At 43.8% G+C, this 24,431-nt stretch overlaps 1 protein-coding gene and 1 long non-coding RNA gene across 2 annotated transcripts in view; both read left to right on the top strand.

Annotated features, from left to right (window-relative positions):
- The first annotated feature begins 288 nt into the window (after positions 1–288).
- The window catches only part of LOC138965159 (uncharacterized), a 30,034-nt gene continuing 5,891 nt past the window's right edge, over positions 289–24,431 (top strand). Inside the window, exon 1 of the long non-coding RNA XR_011455338.1 lies at positions 289–607. This is a non-coding gene — a long non-coding RNA (uncharacterized lncRNA). The remainder of the gene's footprint in view (positions 608–24,431) is intronic.
- LOC138963691 (uncharacterized) overlaps positions 24,182–24,431 on the top strand; it is a 3,089-nt gene continuing 2,839 nt past the window's right edge. Inside the window, exon 1 of the mRNA XM_070335537.1 lies at positions 24,182–24,218. Coding sequence (XP_070191638.1) covers positions 24,182–24,218 — 37 coding nt within the window. The remainder of the gene's footprint in view (positions 24,219–24,431) is intronic.

Here is a 24,431-nt window from a genome sequence, read left to right as displayed (position 1 = left end):
CACATCGCAAAAAAGCGATTTTTCCCCCGTGTCCTCTAGCGCTCGCGCCAGGGGAGGTAAGCAGGGCTAGCAGCAAAAGCGCTCATTACATGTGTTCTGCATCTGAAAATTGGTTGATGATGGTCTGGAAAGATAGCTTTTGTTGTCAAAGTCAGGGTACTTGCCTCACAGAGTGACTGGATGTGCAACTATGTTTGCATTCAGATCATTTCAAACCTAATTTGGTGATGTGTAAATATTTGGTTTTATTCTCTTTGTACACACCTTTGCAAATTTAGTTCAGTGTGTTCCCGCAGTGGGGCACTGCGGTTATGAAATTAAAAGCCCCTCCTGTTTTTGGAACCGCAGGAGCTTTCTAGTTTGCTGTTAGGTAGATTTTTGGTTCCTCTTTCCTGTCATGCTCTCTTTTTCTTCATGAATTCTTTTCTTTTTTCTGCCTTCTTGCTCATTCACCTGTATTTTTTCCAAAAATCTCTTCTCTTGCCGCTTGTCTCGCGATTCATGTATAGTTTAATCTGTTAGTGTTCTGATGTAAGTCCAGCAGTAGATAGGTTAAGCCTATTTTAACATACTGGAAACTGGTAATCTTCCAGTAGGTATTAATTTAGTTTTACTAAAGCCTGCTGGGACACAAGTAATGGGTTAGTGCATTTGTAAACAGGAATCGCTTGACAAGTGGCCCCCTTCATCCCCCCCTTCCTCGTCCTGATATGGCTCTGCGTAGTCGGCTGGACGTTAAGCAACAAACAAACAAACAAAAAAAAGTTCAGTGTGTTGTGTGTGATTTTAGTTGTTGTACATATACATTGATATTTTGTTCATTTTGCACATGATTGCATTTTCTCAATCCCTTTGGGTTTGCTACTGTGTGTGTGCGAGTGAACAAACTGTACTTTTACTGTACTTTTTGCAAGTACGGGTGTATTGATGTGCACCTATGATAGTGTTCTTCATTGCGATCATTAGTGCTGTCTTTTTCTCCAGCTCCCAATTGTACTTTTGTAAGCATGACGATGTGCACACAGTTCATTTGCACATTTAGCGTTGTGTGAGTGTGTTTTTCTCTATACATATGCATGGTGTTCTGCAAACATTTTGCTTCTCTGTGCACAATGCATATGTAAACATTTTGTTGTTCGCAGAACCAACTTCACATTTTAACTACTTTTTATTCACATGTTTGCCAAAGTGTAAACATTTTGTTCCATTTAACGCTGGTTGTTGTTTTCCTGTCTCAAGACAGCTCAAGACATGTATGGTGATGTGTACAAATATTGTTCTATGGGCAATTTTGTTTGCACATTTATGTACTTCACTTATGTCAATGTAGCCGCTAATTTAAGTGCAGTCGATCGTACAAACATTTCATTGTGGGTGACTCGAGCTGTCGGCGAACTGCAACAAGATTTCTTTCCCAATTATATAATTGGTGTTACATATTGTTTTTTTTATACATTTTAACAAGCATGCATCTTAATTGAAGCGTGACAAAATCATTTTGTCACATTGACTGAATTCTCAGACTGTCCACATTGACTGAAATCTCATAAAAGGGTACACATTAACGCTGTATTATCCTTTCCCAATTATATGAAAATTTGATAGGCGTTTTATTGTTCACAGTACCAACTGTTACTTTTTCCTATTTGCTGATGTGTAAAACTGTTATTGTACGGTGCACACTATTTTCTCCCAATAGATTTATGGCATTTTGTTTTGTATGATGCCATCAAACATTTAACACGTTTTTGTTGCTTATTCACAATTAATTCTGTAATTTATAAAGAAGAAAATCCCGTGCGTAGCACGGGTATCGCTAGTGTTTGATTTAATAAAACATTGTTTAAAACACAAAAAAAATAGAAATAAACAAAGTAACATGCCTTTTTTTAATTCAAAAGCGGGTCGTCCACAACCCACCACATATATATATATAGACTGTACCCCCCGCGGGTTAGGGGGAGTCCCATATTGGTTGGGACTAGAAAGAATTTACCCGATGCTAACCAGCATGTCGTAAGAGGCGACAAACGGTTCTGTTTCTTTTCTTCTTTTGTCTTATTTCTGCCTTACCAGTCCTTTCACCTATATTTCCTTCCAAGAAAACTCTCCCTACTATTCCCTGCAGTTTTCCAATTCTTTTCTTGTTGTCTTATTTCTACCTGACTGGATCCATCACCTTTATTTCACTTACCAAAAGTCTTCTTTTCCACATCCTTATTTCTCTGCACACCGCATGTCCTATGAGGCGACTAACGGATTCTGTTTCTCCTTAACAAGTGGCTCTATCCCATCTCCCCCCTTTCCCCTATCCCATCTCCCCCCTTTCCCTCGTCGCGATATAACCTTCGTGGTTGAAAACGACGTTAAACAATAAAGAAAGAAAGAAAGATATAGACTGTGTAGTTCAAATGACGTCACTATTGATTTGTTTATTTACGGAATCATTCTTACAAAATCGGTCGTTATGAAGGATCTATGGTGTTTGAGATTTACATGAAGTCTCGATCAAAAATCCATGTCCCACCCCATATTACCAAGGGCGGGCTTCTTGCCCCGTTACGGTCAACACTTGTTTTTGTCCGGAGTTCTAATCCAACGCATGCTGTCAGTGATAGAAGGGAAGTAACTCAGAGTTCTGGGTGCGGGAATTCCCGCAAACGTATAAGTCTGTCAGTGGGTTTCGTCCCCTGGCTCGGTTTGTAAAAGCGTTAAAAGCTAATATCTTCCGTTTGACTACCGTTAGGAATGCAATATTTTGCATACACCCGTCTAACCCTATCCTAACAATTTCACGAAATTTGAGCTTAATTGACCCAGAGATACAAGTCTTCCCTGACAAACACCGATCAACCGCCCGCCTCAAACAAACAAACAAACAAACAAACAAACTAACAGACAGAGCAAATCCAGTAAGCCCCATTATACTAATGGCAGCGTAATTAGCACTGCAATTATCAGCCTGATTTAACCGGTGAACCCCGACAAAAATATGCACAGAATAAGATGTGTCTCATTACTGAGAACAATCATTTTTAAAGTAGAAAATGTCAAAATAAACTCGATTCTAACGTAGCGATTTTTCAAATTTCAGTTTTACTGATACAACACTGTCACGATCGGGTGACAGAGACCAAGAAAGTGTCACTCAGTGGAGTGCCTGTTCTTGGTCGTGTATGATAGAAAGCGCCTGTGCGTGATATTGGGTTACAGCAGAGTTTGCTGACGGTGCTCTACGAGCACGGATGTTTTGTATCGCACGAGTTTTACAGTGGAGGTTTCTGCTGTCATAGCTAGGGCTGACGGTTTTTCGCTGACAGCGCACACGGGATTTTCACGGATTGAGTTTCTCGTGTCTTTTTCTGCTTGGGAGGCAGAATTGTGTATAGCTGGACTGGGTTTTGGGACAAGGTCAGTCACGTGTATTTGGCTAGGTGGTCTGTCAGAGACTCAAGGACGGCACACTTGACACCCAGCGGCAGAAGGGGAAGGATCGTATACACAGTTTCTAGAGTATGATGGTTTTTCACCGAGTATTATATTCGGCACTCTAGGGGAACTTCCACTAGTTTTTCCTTTCTCCCTGCCACGTATTTTGCTGAGGACAAGTCGTCAATTTTCCTTCGTCGGCGATGGCTTTCGCATAAGGATTCGACAAGGGGTTCTGGACGGTTTTGGTCACTGTTGACGAACAGAGGCTGGTCCAGGGAGGAAGCGGACTTTGCTTCCATTGAGAGTACAATCATAGGCTTTTGAGGTAATAAATCATTATTTAACGCTGTTGATGAGTCTGTGTTGTGGAATGAAATACTCTCTGTTGTTCTTTCCAGGTTAGCGCATAATTTACTCTCTGTGACGCTAAAATACTAATCTGTATATGGTTTTTGCAGATAGGGAGAGAAGGACGGAAAATGACTGTTTTGTTGTTGTAAAAAGTCCATTTTGTGCAGGCCCACGTGCTCGATGAGATATTTAAAGATGACATGTTTTAAGGTGGTGGGTGAGGGGTAGCTGACATGTTTAGTGCACCGATGCTTTCTGTTTGCAGCCTTCGTTTCGTTTCGTTTCGCTTCGTTCGCCTCGCTTCGTTACGTTCCTGTAACATCTGCACGGCTGACTCTGGCGGGAACTGTTGAGGCTACGCTAACCAGGAGACCGGCTAACCAGGAGACCGGCTAACCAGCGGACCGGCTAACCGGCAGCGGACCGGCTAACCAGCGAACCGACTAACCAGCATACCGGCTAAGCAGCAGCAGCAGAGATAAAGCTAAGTGCACCATGTCGTACGCACCCCGTTGACCACCGTTGTCTTTTCGTATCTATGATTTCATTGGAGTAGTGACAACGTGGGGTGTGTGACACCTGCACGAACTAGGGCTTTTCGGACAGAACATTCTCATTTAACTATATTTACACGGGTTCAGCGTGTTCCTATAATTTTCTACATACTACTGGCATTTTGTCAGTGAACACTGGTTTTTTACGTGTTGAGAACGTAAAAGGAACATATTTTGAGTGAAGGCTCGAGGGAGGTGGAGAGTTTATACATAAACAGGCGTCTGAAACTTATACTTTTGTTGACTCTATTTAATTGTATGACTGCGAGAGTGGATCGTGGTGTGGTTAGTTAATTAGTAGTAATTAACCGGTTCATAATCACCTTGAGTGATATATTGAAACGTGACACATGGGGGCCAAGCCGGGATTTACTCAGTTAATTTCTGACTGATAAAGACCCACCAATTAAGGATAACTAAGAGCAGATAATCTCGTCAGTGCTCGACTTATTTTCTGCTTGGTGCTACCCTTTTTTGTATAGTTTTGATCATATACCACACCTTAAGCGATTCACATCTTGCAGGAAATGTAAATTGTAATTTGTGAGTTATTGTATGCGCTAACTGTGATTACTTCCCTTTCCTTTGTTTGTGAATCTTTGTTGTTGTACGTTCAGAGTTTTCCGTTGCAGAGAGCTGAGCGGGGTTAACGGATTTGTTGTTCGTTTTACTCAGTTTTCTCTACATTGTTGTTTCGCATTCTGTAACAGGTTACATTTCTACCGTCTTGTTTTACTTGGATTTTTCTCCATATTTTGACTTTGTTGGAATTTTGGGGGGGAAGGGTCCGAGGACTTCTGTCCTAACCAAGGCTGTGGGAGACACTCTGTTTCACCGCAAAAAGCAGCCGATAAAGTAGGCCACGGCTGTGGGAAACACTTTGTTTCACCGCAAAAAGCAGCCATAAAGTAGGCTACGCGATTTGTTCTACACCGTTTGGATTTTTCTTCTGCATTTTCTGGTTGCTGGATTTTTGTATCCACCGCTTTCATCACCGCGTGTTCTAGCTATAGCTGCGTTAGACTTATTTTGGTAATAAAGCTTTGCTAAAACTAACCATGGCTACAGGGGGATCTCCTACGAGGAGAATAACTTTCGAGACTCCTGGGAGCGAGCAACCGACTGAGCGAGACGCACGCGTTAGAGCCCGAAGCGTTCTAAAACGCTTAGAAGTAGAACGGAAGGAAGAATTTGAGCGACTGACAAGAAAAGAAGAACGTGACCGACAGGACAAGAAGGACGAACTTGACAGACAAGAAAGGGAACGACAGGCAGAACGACAGGCTGAACGAGACAGACAGGAAAGGAAAGAAGAACGTGACAGACAGGAAAAGAAAGACGAACTTGACAGACAAGAAAGGGAACGACAGGCAGAACGAGACAGACAGGAAAGGAAAGACGAACTTGACAGACAAGAAAGAGAACGAGACAGACAAGAAAAGAAAGACGAGCTTGAGAGACAGGAACGACAGGCCGAGCGTGACAGACAGGAACGGAAAGAGAAAGAGCAGGCGGATCGCGATCTCCAGCTAGAGCTAGCTAGGCTACAGGCCGAGAAGGGTACGCTTACTCAGGCTAGCGCGCCGACGTTTGTTGCCGACCGTACGAGACTGCCGACGTTCGACGATGACAAGGACGAGCTCGACGATTTTTTACGCCGGTTTGAGCGCATTGCATCTGACCAGAAGTGGGAAGAGGCCACGTGGGCTAGCCGCCTTAGCACCTGCTTAAAAGGACGCGCATTACAGCTCTACAATGCTTTGGATGACGACGAGGCGAGAGACTATCAGGCACTTAAGAAGGCGTTACTCCAGCGCTTTAACCTGACTGCTGAAGCCTACAGACGACGTCTGCGTAACAGCAAGAGACTGAGCGGCGAGCTGAGTCATCAGTTTGTGGCACGCCTTAATCTCTACCTGCGGCGCTGGGTGGAGATGGCCGAAAAGGACTGGACCGTCAACGACCTTGCCGACCTCATTGTCATGGAACAACTGATGTCCAGCCTGCGACCTGAGGTGGTGACCTTCGTGCAGGAACACCAGCCAAAGACTACTCAGGAGGCAGCCGACTGGATCAGAGTGCACGAGGACGCCCAGGCGATCTCCGGCAAATCTTCAGGCTCACGGCCAGGAAAATCGGGAAATTCGGGTTCTTCAGGACCCAAGGACGGGAAGGACGATCAGGGACACAAGGGATCGAGTTCCAGATCTGACATCCAGTGTTACTACTGCAACAAGCGGGGCCACGTGAAGAAGGACTGCCACAGGAGACAGGCTGACCAGAAGGGCGTTCACTTTGTTGGCAGTGAGGAGTTAAGGGACGTCACGAGCTCATGCACCATTCCACAACTCTGCGTTCCGTGCTCCAGGAAACATTTCCAGCCCCACTGCAACGTCTACGTTAACGGAGTGAAGGGCGAAGGTCTGCGGGACACAGGGGCAGACATGATAGTGGTTCGGGCGAGTCTAGTTCCAGCTATGGCCTACACAGGAGACAGCATCAGGGTGAGAATGGCCGAGGCATCTCACGCTTACGACTTGAACACGGCAGTGATCAAGGTCGTAACCCCGTTGTTCACGGGGACCATTGTGGCCGTCGTCATGGACGATCCTCCATGCGACCTGCTCATTGGAAACCGGGTCCAGTTTGTGGACGGCGTCACCAGGGAGGTTCCCGTTTATCGGGCTCCCGACGTCATTTCAGTGCTCACGCGGGCACAGGCGGAGCGAGAGGACAAACCTCTCAAACCCCTACCTGCTGCACGAGCTGCCCTGGGGAACGTGACCCCCGCGCTTCTCGCGAAGGCTCAGGATTCTGACCCGACCTTAGCTACTCCTCGGGAGCATGCGAAGTCGGGGAAGGTGAAGCTGAGCGGGAAGCATGGGAGGTCAAGGTTCCTCAGGGACAAGAAGTTGCTCTACCGTGAGTTCAGCAACCAAGAAGGTACATTCAAACAGGTTGTCGTGCCTCGCGAGTTTCGCGAGGGTGTCATGGCAACGGCACACGACTCGATTCTGGGAGGTCATCTTGGTACCAAGAAGACCACGGATCGTGTCTGGCGCCACTTTTACTGGCCAGGCATCTGCACGGATGTCCGACGTTTCTGTGCGTCCTGCGATAAGTGCCAGAAGGTGGTTGCCAAAGGAAGGGTGAGGAAGGTCCCCTTGGAGAAGATGCCGCTCATCGACGAACCCTTTCGTCGGGTGGCAGTGGACATCATCGGGCCCATCTTGCCTGCGTCTGAGGACGGAAACAGATACATTTTGACCATGGTGGACTACGCTACTCGATACCCAGAGGCGATCCCTCTGAAATCGATTGAAGCCACGCGAGTAGCTGAGGCTCTGGTTACTATGTGGTCCCGGCTGGGAATTCCATCAGAGGTACTCACCGACAGAGGCACGCAGTTCACGGGAGGAGTGATGGCGGAGGCAGCACGACTGCTATCACTGGAGCAGCACTTCACCACTCCTTACCATGCTCAGTGCAACGGACTGGTGGAAAGGTTCAATGGCACCTTGAAGACCATGCTGAGGAAACTAGCTCAGGAGAAGCCACGCACGTGGGACAGGTACATCCCAGCATTGCTTTTTGCATACCGCGAGGTTCCTCAGGAGAGCTTGGGCTTTTCCCCATTTGAGTTGTTGTACGGCAGACAGGTACGCGGTCCCATGGCTATCCTGCGTCAGGCTTGGACGGACGAAGAAGCCGACGAGGAGGTGCAGACGACAGCGACCTACATCGTAGAACTCAGGAACAGGATTGAAGAGACCTGCAAACTGGCTCAAGAGAACCTGGGAAGAGCAGCACAGCGTTACGCGCGAGGATTCGACCGCAAGGCACGGCCGCGCAGCTTCAAGATTGGAGAACGGGTGTTGCTACTTCTACCTGTCAAACACAACAAGCTACAACTGCAGTGGCAAGGACCTTTTGAGGTGACAGCGAAAGTGGGCCAGAACGACTACAGGATCGTCATGCACGGGAAAGCACGCCTGTACCACGCCAACCTGCTGCGCGCCTACATAGAGAGGACAGCCTACGGGGAGAAGAACAAAGACCAGAAGAACAAAGACAAGAAGACAGAGAAGGTTGCAGTCATCAGGGGTGAAACGAGGGGTTGCTCGTTCTTGAGGACGACCTTTCTGTCTGGAAACAGACCATCAACCTCTGCAATATCTTCAGGTTGCAAGGTTGGCAAACGCCAGACTTATGCGCTGGGCGTTGATTCTCCAACCGTACCAATTCACGGTACGCGTCATTCCGGGCGCCAACAATGTTGGAGCTGACTTTCTCTCTCGGGCTGGAGAGGAGAACATGACTGTGAGCGAAACCGAGGTTTCGTCTTGAAGAGGGGAGGTGTGTCACGATCGGGTGACAGAGACCAAGAAAGTGTCACTCAGTGGAGTGCCTGTTCTTGGTCGTGTATGATAGAAAGCGCCTGTGCGTGATATTGGGTTACAGCAGAGTTTGCTGACGGTGCTCTACGAGCACGGATGTTTTGTATCGCACGAGTTTTACAGTGGAGGTTTCTGCTGTCATAGCTAGGGCTGACGGTTTTTCGCTGACAGCGCACACGGGATTTTCACGGATTGAGTTTCTCGTGTCTTTTTCTGCTTGGGAGGCAGAATTGTGTATAGCTGGACTGGGTTTTGGGACAAGGTCAGTCACGTGTATTTGGCTAGGTGGTCTGTCAGAGACTCAAGGACGGCACACTTGACACCCAGCGGCAGAAGGGGAAGGATCGTATACACAGTTTCTAGAGTATGATGGTTTTTCACCGAGTATTATATTCGGCACTCTAGGGGAACTTCCACTAGTTTTTCCTTTCTCCCTGCCACGTATTTTGCTGAGGACAAGTCGTCAATTTTCCTTCGTCGGCGATGGCTTTCGCATAAGGATTCGACAAGGGGTTCTGGACGGTTTTGGTCACTGTTGACGAACAGAGGCTGGTCCAGGGAGGAAGCGGACTTTGCTTCCATTGAGAGTACAATCATAGGCTTTTGAGGTAATAAATCATTATTTAACGCTGTTGATGAGTCTGTGTTGTGGAATGAAATACTCTCTGTTGTTCTTTCCAGGTTAGCGCATAATTTACTCTCTGTGACGCTAAAATACTAATCTGTATATGGTTTTTGCAGATAGGGAGAGAAGGACGGAAAATGACTGTTTTGTTGTTGTAAAAAGTCCATTTTGTGCAGGCCCACGTGCTCGATGAGATATTTAAAGATGACATGTTTTAAGGTGGTGGGTGAGGGGTAGCTGACATGTTTAGTGCACCGATGCTTTCTGTTTGCAGCCTTCGTTTCGTTTCGTTTCGCTTCGTTCGCCTCGCTTCGTTACGTTCCTGTAACATCTGCACGGCTGACTCTGGCGGGAACTGTTGAGGCTACGCTAACCAGGAGACCGGCTAACCAGGAGACCGGCTAACCAGCGGACCGGCTAACCGGCAGCGGACCGGCTAACCAGCGAACCGACTAACCAGCATACCGGCTAAGCAGCAGCAGCAGAGATAAAGCTAAGTGCACCATGTCGTACGCACCCCGTTGACCACCGTTGTCTTTTCGTATCTATGATTTCATTGGAGTAGTGACAACGTGGGGTGTGTGACACCTGCACGAACTAGGGCTTTTCGGACAGAACATTCTCATTTAACTATATTTACACGGGTTCAGCGTGTTCCTATAATTTTCTACATACTACTGGCATTTTGTCAGTGAACACTGGTTTTTTACGTGTTGAGAACGTAAAAGGAACATATTTTGAGTGAAGGCTCGAGGGAGGTGGAGAGTTTATACATAAACAGGCGTCTGAAACTTATACTTTTGTTGACTCTATTTAATTGTATGACTGCGAGAGTGGATCGTGGTGTGGTTAGTTAATTAGTAGTAATTAACCGGTTCATAATCACCTTGAGTGATATATTGAAATTCGGTTTCTGCCTATTTGTATTATTTCATAAATAAAACAAAAACTCCGAGTGCATGCTGGCAACAAGAGAGCCAGAATTGAAGCTAACATAATTACCTTAGGTTTTAACAAGTAATTTGTTATAATGATAGTGTTCTTTCTGAAATTGGATGACATTTGTCCTAGTTTACGTCTAATTTTCTTCTATTACTCTTAGCGTCGACTTGTCTGAAGCCGAAATTAACCGTTGAAAGTGCCCCAAAACAGTATTCACATTTGGAGAAATAACCTGGCTTTTACTGACATGTCTTGGTTTGTACACTGAAGGCGTGTTTTTTTGACGTTACCTTTATACGTCACCCTACCCCCCTAAAACACGTGACGTGTAAAACACAAGTTCCCTCAAAATGCCTTGGTAATGGGCATTTTGTAAGCTTTAACTGATGACAAAAGATATTATGTTTAATTGGTCAGAATTTCAACAGCCAGAACGCACTCTCTTGATTTGAAAAACGTCATGCGTATGACGTCACAACAGGTTGTCATGACTATATATGCACACATTAAGCCCTCGCGCATGCTAATAATCAAAAACAACCCTGGTAGAAGCTGTTTCAAAGCAAATAGACATGAGAACAAGTATTTCTGTGTTATAGGAGAGGTTGAAGCTTAATTTCAGCCAGGAAACTGCGAACGGTGAATGTAATTCAGACTCATATAAGATGAAGTCATAGAACAGCAGATGCTTCACACTGATTTAGAATTCCAACTCTCTTTGTATTCAATGCTAGATTTTGTTGTGACAATTTAACATAATCCAAAATGTCATGCAATACTTGTAATGTACTTTGACATTTACATAGGCGCTCTTTTAATTTGATATTCCTGATTTTTCTTTTATATTTCTCCTTTCTCTTCTGTCTCACAATTGTTTTTTTTCTGTCTCTCGCTGTCCTTATATATCTGTGATTGTCTTTCTACACGCTATCTCTAATTAAAACACACACACAAACACACACGCACGCACGCACATACACACACGCACGCACGCACGCACGCACGCACGCACGCACGCACGCATGTACACGCATACACACACACACACACACACACACACACACACACACACACACACACACACACACACACACACTGGACGCCTCTCATATAGATTCCCGGGACCCCCACTTTTAATTTGTAGAGGGTCCATGGACACCCACTGCAGAAGTTTAAAGGGTTCCAGGGGTACGGGTGCAAAAGCCAAAAGGTCACACATAAGCGTACTGTGAAGTGTCTTTTCCGTCCATTGCTTCGTCGGATCTGTGTTTCTGTGTTCGTTCACCGCCGAAGTCGCCCGGTATGGTTTTGCCCGAGCAACTAGTGCTTTTTGGTACATAACCTTTTCCGGGCACAGCTACTTTTGTATTGCAACCAGGTGAAAAAAGACCGCCTGGAGATACCCAGTTACTCCACATTCCTTCAATTTTCTACAATCGCCACGTTAGAATCATATTTTAAATGTCAAATTCTGATGCAGCAAAGAAAGGGCTAACTTTGTATCATAAAGCCAAACTGTGCATATTTTGTCGGGGTAACTCCTTAACGGAGCGTCTTTTTGGGGATATAATTGCAGGGCTAAATTGGGCAGGGCGCCGTTGTTGATAAACACAGGGAAGTAAGCGATCTAAATGCATACGACATGTGTAATAGGATAATTGAGGATTGTGCGGAACTAGTCTCCTGGAACCTGCGAGAAAAAAAACCCATTGAAATGAACAAGCGACTTTCATCCTCATTTCATTGCTTATTCAAGACTCAAGACTAAAGACTCGAGATTTAACTTTCCTAATAATGAAAAACAAGCATAATGTCATGGAAGTGTCAGGCAGTTTAACTGCTTAATGTCAATACATTTTAAACAAAACATACACCAACACAAGTCAGAGATAAAAGGAGAATGGTGTACTTTCTGGACTTCACTTCTTTTGATGGTTTCAGTCACAACACGGTTGGCGGCAATTTGGATCTCAGTTGACAACAACATTTGCAAAAGCCTGCCGTCTGCCGGAGTAACCTATGGCCTGATCTCCACCATTACCTGTGACACCCCACTGACAGGCCAGTTCGTCAAGATGTACAAAAACGGCAGCACCTACACAAAGTTGATCAATTTTTGTGAAGTGCAGATTTGGGGTAAGACTCTTTTATCATCTCCGTTTCATTACATATTTTGCATCACTTTCTCATCAACAAGTGTGTCAGGCACAACATTCAGCTGTAGTTTGACTCGCTGCCGAATTAATTCAAAACTTTATCACATACGTTTTTCAGTTAAAAACCCAGAAATTGACAAAACATAATTAAATAATGATATGATTACTTGAGATACCTCTGAAATAAACATTGTATGCAGGGGTAGCAGAATGTTTTTCTTCAAAAGAAGAAACAAAATGTGACAGTGTACACGAAAACCCAGGCAACAACGAAAGTAAAACGTTACACAAGTACAAAGTCAGAGGTGACGGTTGCTCATTCGTGCTGGTTATGTTTCAGTGTGCAAGCCGGGACTGTTTGGTGCAGACTGCAACCAGAAGTGTAGTGGTCACTGTCACAAGAACGTTACCTGTGATAACCACTTAGGTACCTGCCCCGATGGTAATTCCTAGGTTTCCAAATGTTTTTCTCAAAGTTATGCTCTTTCATTGTCTCTCTGTCTCTGTCTCTCTGTGTCTCTCTCCCTCCCTCCTCTCCCCTCTCTCTCTCCCTCTCCTCTCTTTCTCTCCCTCTCCTCTCTTTCTCTCCCTCTCCTCCCTCTATATCACTATCTCTCTCTCTCTCTCTCTCTCTCTCTCTCTCTCTCTCTCTCTCTCTCTCTCTTAGTTTCTCTCTGTGTCCCTCCTCTGCTCACCTCTCTCCCTCAGTCTCCCCCCCTCTCTCTCTCTCTCAGTCTCTCGCTTTCCCTCCTTTAACTCATCCCTCTCCCTCTCTCTCCTTCTTTCTCTCTCTCCTCTACTCACCTAGCTATCACCCTCTATTTCTCTCTCTCTATCCCTCTCTCTCTTAGTCTCTCTCAGTCTCTCTCTCTCTCCCTCCTCTCCTCTAACTTACCTCGCTCCCTCTCTTTCTCTCTCTATCACTCTTTCTCTCCCTCCTCTCTGTCTAACACACACACTCTCTCTCCCCCTCCATCTCCTGTTCATTGTATCACCAGTAAATGTCATCACTCGGTTCAGAGGCCTGTGAGAAAGTTAACGTCTCCTCCTCCCTCCTTTCCTGTTCTCCCTTTTTATCGTTCTTCTCCCTCCCCACCTCCTGTCTTTTTCCCATGATGTACTGTTTCGTCCCATCTGTGCTGTTCTCAGGGTGTATGGACAGCTTCTACGGAGCTTCGTGTTCAGAGAGGTGTGGTCAGTGTCTACAGGCTGAAGCGTGTGATGATGATAACGGGCATTGTCCACGTGGGTGTAACTCAGGATACCAACCGCCCTTGTGTAATGACAGTAAGTAACGAGAAAAACAAATGTGTGAGAGCAAGCGAGAGAGAGAGAGAGAGAGAGAGAGAGAGAGAGAGTGAGAGTGAGAGAGAGAGAGAGAGAAAGAGAAAGAGAGAGAGAGAGAAAGAGAAAGAGAAAGAGAAAGAGAGAGAGAGAGAGAGAGAGAGAGAGAGAGAGAGAGAGAGAGAGAGAGGTCTGAATGTTTTAATGAGTAGGCCTTGGGCCCTTTTCATGGAGATGAGCACATCTCAAGCACCATCATACAAATACACATAGTAAACAAAAACAAGAACATCCTACTCATTATATATACCAAGCAACAAAAGAAACGCCAAAAAATTCTGCAATGTTTGATTGACAAAATCTCGAACAATTATGGAGTTAGAATTATCAAAGCACAACATTTGTATGAAGGAATGTTTGACCTAGCTGTTGCGTGAATATTTTGATGCTGCGACTGTTTTAATACACGGGACAAGTAGGTTTAATTTAACGTTAACGAAGTTTTGGAGGTCTCGCGCTCAGTCAGCCTTCATCGCGCTCTCTGGCCACTGATCGGACACTGGCTGCTTCCAGTGATGTTCCTGGTAGTGTCAGCGGCTGAATTACATCGATGTCGAAGACGTTGTGGCAGAAAATTGCGATCTTGTCTTGTTGGGGTGATGCGAAAAAATCCACCGCGTTGCATAACTGCAGTGCTTCCAATGTCACCAGAACATTGCAGAAAGTGATAAACTGTTGGAATATGCACGTTTAAAGCACATGCCAGCGCTTCTGGATCACCCCCAGCTTTAAATCGACCTGGCATTTTGGTGGTGTCAATCTTGGCATCCTGGCTGTTTCAAAAGTGAGACTGGCAGCAAGCGTGCCATGGTCTCTTTTGATTGCTAATGCATTAGTGAACACATCTCACACATCAGATTTCTCCTGCTCTACTTGCACGTGCTGCGAGCGCGCATTATGTGTTTAACGATAAACCTGCTTGTCTCGTGTGTTAAAACAGTCACAGCATCAAAATAATCACACAAAAGTAAGGTCAAACATGCCTTCATTAAACTTTTGTGGTTTAATAATTCTAACTCTATAATTGTTAGAGATTTTGTCAATCAAACTGACGAATTTTTTCGCGTTTCTTTTGTTGCTCGGTATATAATCCTATTCCAATAATTCCGGTGTGCTTTTCACACACTTGCTCGTACATGGGTGTTTGTGTTTGCGTGTGGTCATATGAATGTGTGTCTGTGAGTGTATGTTTACGAGCGCGTGTATGCTTTGTGAAGGAGTATCGCCCTGTTTCGAGAGAGAGAGAGAGAGAGAGAGAGAGAGAGAGAGAGAGAGAGAGAGAGAGAGAGAGAGAGAGAGAGAGAGAGAGAGAGAAGTCTCAAGGTATACAGTAACCTTAGTGTATATCTGAAAAGTAAGTGTTCACTGAACAAGTGATCTTCAACAATAACTGTTTTTAAAGTCGTAAAAGCGGCAGTAGCAGTATCAAAACATATTTGTTCAAACAATATCTGAAGCGAATATTTCATATGATCGACATTCCGTGTTTTCAACTTTGAATACGTGGCTTAATATGATACCTTTTTAACTGAAAATACCATCTCTTAACAGCGTGTGAGAACAAACAATACGGTGACAACTGCGGAGAACAGTGTGGTCGGTGTGAGAAATCTGCTGCCTGTAACGTCTTCAACGGTTCCTGTCAGGCCTGTGAGGGAAACTTTCATCTTCCGTTGTGCAAAGGTAGGAAGTGCCTGGAGTTTTTGTTTCTCAGAAATGCTTAACTTTAGCTTACTCGTCAGAGTTAGCTGTTCGTCGCAATGGCATATAAAAGCCGTCACTGGTGTCCCGCACTTCCACCTCGGTGTTTGTGGCGCTAACTCTGCCGCACCGCTGGACAATGCTGACAGATTTATTTCCGCCTATTTGTTCTAGGCTTAGTTGGTCAAAGGTAGAATTCAAAGTAACAAGAAAATGGTTATAAAATATCTCCGTTATATTATGTTGAGATCGTTACAACAACAACAACAACAACAACAACAACAACAACAACAACAACAACAACAACAACAACAACAATAACAATTCTGCTTTAAAAAACCAAACGCGGACATGCCTCTAGTAGGAGTTGTTTGCGCTCTACATACAATTGTCCTTTCATTAAATATAAAAACTACAACAGTTAATGTTGCGATGAAACAAATGACAGTTTAATATGGATTACACTTCAGACCTGGAGTTTGTCGCATGGTGAAGTTTTTGCAAAAATAAAACTGTGTTTAACAATTCATAATTATGTTATACAACTGGCTCAACACAAACTTCAAGCTGACACTAAAATTGTCTTTTGGAAATAAACTGTCAATAAAACATAAAAAACCGGTTTAAAATGGTTAACACTTCAGATGTGAGGTGTGTCGCATGATGAAGTTTTAAAAGAGATAACATCGAGAATACCACATGGCTGGCTGTGTCGAATCAGATTTACACGAGTTGCTTTTTTACATTTAGTCAAGTTTTGACTAAATGTTTTAACATAGATGGGGAATCAAAACGAGGGTTGTGTGTGTGTGTGTGTGTGTGTGTGTGTGTGTGTGTGTGTGTGTGTGTGTGTGTGTGTACATGTGTGTGTGTGTGTGTGTGTGTGTGTGTGTGTGTGTGTGTGTGTGTGTGTGTGGATCGATTTAGAGATAACTTCTGGACCGATCTTCATGAAATGTTACATGAGAGTTTCTGAGTATGATATCCCCAGATGCTTTTTTTATTTTGTCGATAAATGTTTTTGATGACGTCATATCCGGCTTTTTGTGAAAGTTGAGGCCGCACTGTCATGCCCACATGTTTTGATCAAATGAATTGACGTTTTGGTCAAGCAATCTTCGACAAAGGCCGGACTTTGGTATTGCATTTAAGCTTGGAGGCTTAAAAACTAATTAATGAGCTTGGTAATTACAAATCTGAACATTGTAATTAATATCATTTTTTTTATAAAACGATCACAGAATATTTAATCTTATTTCTCATCCTTGTCTGATGTCAAAAACATATAAATATGTAATATTCGGATTAAAAACAAGCTCTGAAAATTAAAAATATAAACATTATGATTAAATTTGAATTTTCGAAATCGATTTAAAATCGATTTAATTGCATCTTATTCCTTGTCGGTACCTGATTCCAAAACCATATAGAAATGTTATGTTTGGATGGAAAAAAAAAGCTCAGAAAGCTCAAAAGAATAGAGATACAGAAAAGCATGCTATCCTGCTCAGCGCAACAATAATGTTACTCTCTTCACAATAACATGTCTCCCCCATTATACGAAAAAATGTTACTCCCCAGACGGATAAATAACGAATAAAGTACACCACCCTAACACGAGCAATTTACTCCCCACGACAGGTGTACTCCCGAGTACAAATATCGTACGAAACTTGTACTACCCTGTCCCCTGTCAGAATTTGGAAGGAGTGGAGGGAAGGGTAGCGCGACATTCCCTTTGCGCGAGATCCCATAATTATACACTTCAAAGAAAGTTAAGGACCGTTCATACAATATTTACAATCTTTAAAATATTCGCCAAAAATCAAGGGTTTGACAATTTGATTAAAACGTGACTTTTTTGAATTTACAGAAGGGCAGTGAGTCTTGGACTAGGAACATTTTTGGTAGTCACAGTTCCTGTGTCATTCTAAACAGGCGTAAACAGTGGGATTTTCTCTAAATAAAGGGCAGTTTTCAAAGTCATATGAAATTGGTGCAAGACATACCAAAACAAAAACCAGTAACGCGCGAAATGTGCTTATGAATTTGTCTGTATAAACTGACACACTGACAAAATAATGCAATGAAACAACATGCCCCTATCACGAAAAGGGAGCGGCTTGGATCAGACAAGGGCAGTTTGATGGTAAACAGATGCTGTTTCTGTCAGGCAAGTGGTTCAGAGTGTTGCGGTATCTCACTTCAACATCATCAAACTGAAAGAATGGCTTCAAGCAATTGGCAGAGTACAGTTACGACAATGGTATGGTCGGCCTACAATCACCACAATAATGAAGGATCGCCTCATCCAAATGAAGGTCATGCAGTAACAAATCTGACTGAAAAGACAGCAGGCATTGACCATGAGCTGCCACCACACAGTGTTGTCAGTAGTCAAAGTGTTACAAACTGCTTACACTCGTTCAACTCCAGTAAAAGACTGCCAATCCGCAAAACTACATTGACTGCCAACCATCCAGCTGCCCACCGAGCCTGGTGCACTCAACATGTGAGGTGCTTACGTCATCGTAGGGCTCAGTTCTTGTTCACAGATGGGTCGCGCCTCTTCTTGGATCCTGCTGATACACGCATCAGAGTCTTGAAGCGTCATAAAGAGCGCTTTGCAGATGGCGCTGTTCTACGAACATAATCGTTTGATGGGGGCTCTGTAATGGTTCGGGGAGATATCACCTTACGTCGTAGGACATCTCACTACCGATTAGTGGGTAGCTTAACTAGTGATTGCTGCCGGGATAAGATTTTGCAGTTCTTCGTTGTAAGAAATACTACTGTTGTGAATTTGAAATTAGAGGGTTGTCTAGAGTAACAAGCTCTAGCGTTGTTTTCGCTTGCATGTTTGACGTCACATTTTCTGGAGACAATCCTCAGTTCTTCAATAAAACAATACAGAAAAAATGACATCATTTAAGCTTGTCATTTCTGTATGACATGCGTTTGAAAAAGTGGTCCTTAACCTTTTTGTGAAGGGTATATTGGTGTGACAGGGGAGGCTACCGCTCCTTTCACAGCAGACTCTGCACCCGAGTTGTTGGCCTTTAAAAGTCAACACCCGTGGTTTGTAGAAATCTGTTTGTGATGGGGTCGGGTGGTTTCCGATTGTCTGTATGTTCATGGAAACCTTCGGGTTTGCATAACAGTTTTTATAGGGCTAAGAAATTAGCCCTAACATTTTCAATCCTGTTTGATTGCACTTCGCTTCCCGAGGTGATCGTAGTGTTTCGGCACTCGGTTACATCTGGCGCTTGCGAGCAGGGATGGGACTCGGCATGATATGTTCAGGTAATGGCATAATAATTATGACCACTGAACATTTTCGTGCTGTTCCCATTCTGCGAACTTGGGATGGACAGTGGTCCCCCGGTTCGGAACTTCGGGACGAAGTTCATTTCAAACGGGGGCGATTGTGACAGGGGAGGCTACCGCTCCTTTCACAGCAGACTCTGCACCCGAGTTGTTGGCCTCTAAAAGTCAACACCCGTGGTTTGTGGAAATCTGTTTGTGATGGGGTCTGGTGGTTTCCGATTGTCTGTATTTTTTTTTATTGTCTGTATGTTCATGGAAACCTTCGGGTTTGCATAACAGTTTTTATAGGGCTAAGAAATTAGCCCTAACATTTTCAATCCTGTTTGATTGCACTTCGCCTCCCGAGGTGATCGTAGTGTTTCGGCACTCGGTTACATCAGCGTCATACCATTTAGCCCCCGTCCAATTTTCGCGCCATTTCACAAGCCAAGCGTCATTTATATCGTGTCATACCAGCGCAACATCCCATTTTCGCGCAATCCCGTTTTGCCGCAATCCCTATTTTACCCCCATCCCTATTTCGCGACATTTCACAACCCAAGCGTCATTTTACTTCCGTGTCATACCACCAGCGCCACATCCCATTTTGGCACCATCCCGTGTTGCCGCCATTTCATTTTGCCCTCATCCATATTTCGGGACATTTCACAAGCCAAGTGTAATTTTACTAACGTGTCATACCACTATAGAGAATACTACAGTTCAATATTTAAAAAAACAACTCGTGTAAATCTGGTATGACACAGCAAGCCATGTAGTATTCTGTTTATCCTACATTCTGTACTTACGTGTATTTTACTGAAAATGTCATGCAGTCGAGGCAGCTAAATTGAAGACGCTTGTTTTGGAACCTCGATCTCTTCTAAAGCCTCGTGCAATCTATTACGTCAAAGTAAAGAAACGTCACTCTGAAAGTGTGGCGTGACGTGTTAGTTCTAAAAATTCATCGAGGGTAATTAGCGAGCGCAATGTTTTTTTTCTATAATGACGTTTGTCTCGGTGACTTTGGCATCATAAGCAGTGGAAAAACAGGTCCCTGCCAGACTTGCTTGACATGACCTCATTTACATGATACACACACGTGTGATTTGAACGATTATTATCTCACGAGTGTCTCTCTCACGTATGTAGGATAAATCGCGATATCCCAATTGTGCGCCATCCCGTGTTGCTGCCATCCCATTTTGCTCTCATTCCATTTTTGCGACATTTCACATGCCATGCGCCAGCCCATTGTGCCGCCATCCCATTTTCTGCGTCATTCTACCAGCCAAGCCTCACTTTACTATTGCATCATTCAACTAGAGAGACATTCGGTTTGCGCGAGATCCCATTTTGCGCCATCCCATGATTACGTCGTGCAAGACGAACGAGAGAGAGAGAGGGAGAGAGGGGGAGAGAGAGGGGGAGAGAGGGGGAGAGAGAGAGAGAGAGGGAACTCGAACTCGAAAACTTTATTACCGAGGGATGATAGCATTAGGTCCATATGGTCCTTTCTTACAGCTAGTCCCTACTATAATACACACATGAAACAAAGAACAAATATGAAGAATTTATAAAAAAATATAAAAAAAAAATTAAAAAAAAATAAAAAAAATTAAAAAAACAATGGGGAAAGGTATAACAAAATAAAAATCAAAAATTCAAAAGTGTGCTTGAGAGCGAGAGAGAGAGAGAGAGAGAGAGAGAGAGAGAGAGAGAGAGAGAGAGAGAGAGAGAGAGAGAGAGAGAGAGAGAGAGAGAGAGAGAGAGACTGCGTCAAGATAATCTATGTCTCAAAGTACAATAACAAAACATGTTTTCTCTATGCATCAACGTAATTCAGTAACTAGCCTCCAATATGATATTTTCATAACTTAATGCCCTGACCCCCCCCCCCCCTCGAACACCCCCCCCCCCCCACCCACCCAACGCCCCTTCCCACTTCACCTCCGTATTACCTCACGTATCATCTCTGCCATTTGCATGCCTCTCCCTTGTAATGCCAATCGTAATAAGAAGTAATTGCTTCAATAACCACTACATGTTAACATCTTTAGAGTTGTATTTAACCTCCAGACTGTTCTGACGGTTACCATGGCGATGGATGCAGACAACAGTGTGGTCAGTGTGCGGACAACGATGTGTGTGACAAGGTCACTGGACACTGTCTTAACGGATGTCCGTCTGGGTATCAACCACCGTACTGTAACACAAGTACGTACCCCTGTTTATTCGTCGATGCATTTATTGTTGGGATACCGAAAGGAGATAATCTAGCTTTTAGAATTTCATTGTGATTTTTTTTCTCCAGTGAGCGACTCGGTATCAGAAAACTATGAACTTATTAAAAGGAAACATTTCTGAATGAATTAATGAAACAATACTCATGTCAACTCCGTTGACTTTTAGACCGATATTTCAAAAATAGGATACTGTAATTTTTTTGTAGTTGTGATACGTACGCACAAAGGCCTTAATTGTCTGTTACAGATCGTCTTTCTGTTAGCCTAATCTCATCAGGAATATTTTCCAAACACGAGTTGGATAACGCTGTTTCAAGGCACAGTAAGCCTCCCGTAAACCATCACAGATACTGTCAAGCTTTTACACACAGTACAAACACCCTTCCATTTGAACGCTCACCAAACGGGAACATCCTAGGTGCCCTACGTAAAGAGCGAGCAATTTTCAAAGAATTAATTTTGCGGAGAGAGTGTCAGAGACAATCGGACCGTGGTGCATTTTGGCGCTAGACCTAACTTTTAAAATCTAAATAATAAATTGACAGCTTGTTACACAAACATTCATAAATCATAAAAGAATTCTTTTTTCACCAAGACAAGATCAGTACAGTCCCCGGCGAAAGAAACGCAACTCATTCGCGCCCGCTGTTGCGAGTGATTTTTTGTCATTTTCAAATTGTCGTAAAATATGAACCAGATAAGATAAATCAAAAAAGAAAAACAGATTCGTAGTGGATAATTTACTGGCTGTACGACAAGTGCATAGTATTTCATCGTTTCTGTCGTTTACTTGTTCATAAATTGTGTAAAACAGGGTAGGGGTCAAGCGAATCGTGATTGCAGGCAAACGTGTCTCTTCAACATGCTGAGAAAATCGTAAAAATGCAAACAAAAATAAAAAATAAAAAAAATTTTGGAGGAAATTCATTTCTCAACAGCACCATTTAATTAGAATTATTCGCCAAAGCGTTAAATAAATGAGCAAAGATCACTTAGACAGTGTTAAAAAGAGTTGTTTGGCAAAAGCTTATTCGCACGGAAGCAGGGTCACGCAAGGTCGTGGTTCTCGTAGCAGACGACGGTTTATGTCTATCGCCAGTTCCTCTGAACAGTCAAAAGCCATCGCGAGAGTTCTTGTGAACCACAGCCGTTTGTTTCGTGCATAGTCAGAGGGACATAATAACGTGCAATTGCAGATAAGCTCACATCGAGTCGCATTCAAATTACTAACTGACGACTACATAATACATTGTGAAAAAGGGAAACTTGATCACACTGGTTCACGATGGCTCAGGGGTAAGATAAACCACGCAAAAATAAATTCTTTGAAAATTGCTCGCTCTTTACGTAGGGCACCTAGGATGTTCTCAGGCGGTGAGTGTTTACATGAAAGGGTGTTTGTACTGTGTGTAAAAGCCTGACAGTATATGTGATGGTTTACGGGAGGCTTACTGTGGCTTTAAATTTGACGAACAAAGCAATGAACGATCACTTTTCCAGACTGACCACTTAACAAGCGGCGTGAAAGCTCCCATGTCTAAGCTAGTCGTGTTACAGTATGTTACAGTGTTACATGTACACTACAACGTGTTTAAATACCAGCGCTCATTGGTCTAAAACATATGTAAATATTGTGCAGCAAAGGGAAGCTACCCACGGGAAAATAATCATCGAATATCCTGTTATTAACCAATGAGCGCTGGTATGCATATTCGGTGCAGATTACAATATTTGACGGCAAGTGGATTCTCGGCTCGCAAACGAAGATTCGTCCAAATGATGGTTTAATACGACCTGCAGCGGACGGAAGCTGAAAACTAAAGGCACATAATAGTTCAAACAATCATTCAACTGTATTTATTTGACCTTATACAGACTGTAGGAAGAGGCAAACCGTCTTGAACAATATTTTTCCCCAGGAAGCGACTCCAAGAACACAGAAGACTCGAAGGTGAGTGTCGTACCTTGTAGTCTTTCTGTGATAGAAAACTAAGCGTCGCACAGAACCAGCGCCCTTCCATTATCTGTATATTTTCGAGACCGACGATTTAGTGCTTGTGTCCAACCCGCAGAGTGCGGTGTGCAGCGACGGAGTAACATTCTGGTTCATCAAGCAGGGTTCCAAGAACATGATTCCAGAAAAAAAAAACTAGGCTGCATGCAGCAGCTCGCCTCGTGGAGACCAGTGGAAAGATGAAAGATACACCAGCACCATCTACGGCAAATCCAAGCCAGACAGAAGATACTTATTGTCCTGGTCCGGTTTTTACTTCGGTTAACACACGTTTCGCGATCGAACCTGAAATCGTGTGTATTGTGAAAGACAATGGGCATTGAACGGACATTTTAGCCTCGTTCAGAGCGCGACACACCTGACAAGTGTGTGACATGTTGTAATGTCAATTTGAACGGACACTCACATTCGTGTAATTTCTGTAACTTTGTGCACTTTCAATTTCGGTTTCGATATTTGAGTGTTCGGATACTCTTCCCCTAAGCCATCCCCACTTGCAATGGGCATATTGCCTAGCAATTAAACCATTCTGATTCTGACTGACTCTCTCTCTCTCTCGCTCTCTCTCTCTCTGTCTGTCTCTCTCTCTGTCTCTCTGTCTCTCTCTCTGTCTCTCTCTCTGTCTCTCTCTCTCTGTCTGTCTCTCTCTCTCTCTCTCTCTCTCTCTCTCTCTTTCCAGCTGTCGTATATATATATATACCTTTACAGATTTCTCCCGACCACTGAAATACTCATATCTAGTGTATAATCAGAAGAAATGTGTTAATACATCTTCTGACGCCCACCACAGCTTGTGAGGGCAACACTTACGGAAAGGACTGCAAGGAGGAGTGTGGCCTGTGCAGTAACTTGAAACCTTGCAACGTGTTCAACGGAACTTGTGACGCCTGCTACAAAGAGTTAACTCTACCAATGTGCAAAGGTAAGAACCATAGTTCAGTTACAGGGCCGCATGGTATTATAGCGACAAATCATTCCTTCATACCACACGTGTAAAATTTTTATATATCTATTACATTTATGGAAAAACAGTTTTCAACGTGACTGGACTCCACTGTGACCTTGAAATTAGCCGAGAGTCAGCAACCCCGGAATATTTGTTTGTTTTTCTGCATGGTGAAGGAGATTATAATCTTGTATTTTCAGAGGTGTATCCGCCATTTATAAAACCCGTTCGATTCCGGTGAATGACATCTTGTGTTTTTAGAACTACTTTACGCGCAGACTAATTTTACCGGACTCCACGGTTCTGTTTCACTGTGTCTACATTAATTTTGGTTTAAAAGATTACTTTCAGAACAGTAACTGATAATATTTTGCCGGACACTCTGCACAAAACAGGAAAAAAGCCGGTGCTTTTAAA

Source organism: Littorina saxatilis, linkage group LG4 (assembly GCF_037325665.1).
Source record: "Littorina saxatilis isolate snail1 linkage group LG4, US_GU_Lsax_2.0, whole genome shotgun sequence".
Taxonomy (NCBI): Eukaryota; Metazoa; Mollusca; class Gastropoda; order Littorinimorpha; family Littorinidae; genus Littorina; species Littorina saxatilis.
Note: the sequence above shows the minus strand (reverse complement) of the source record. Positions and strands in the feature narration are given on the sequence as shown.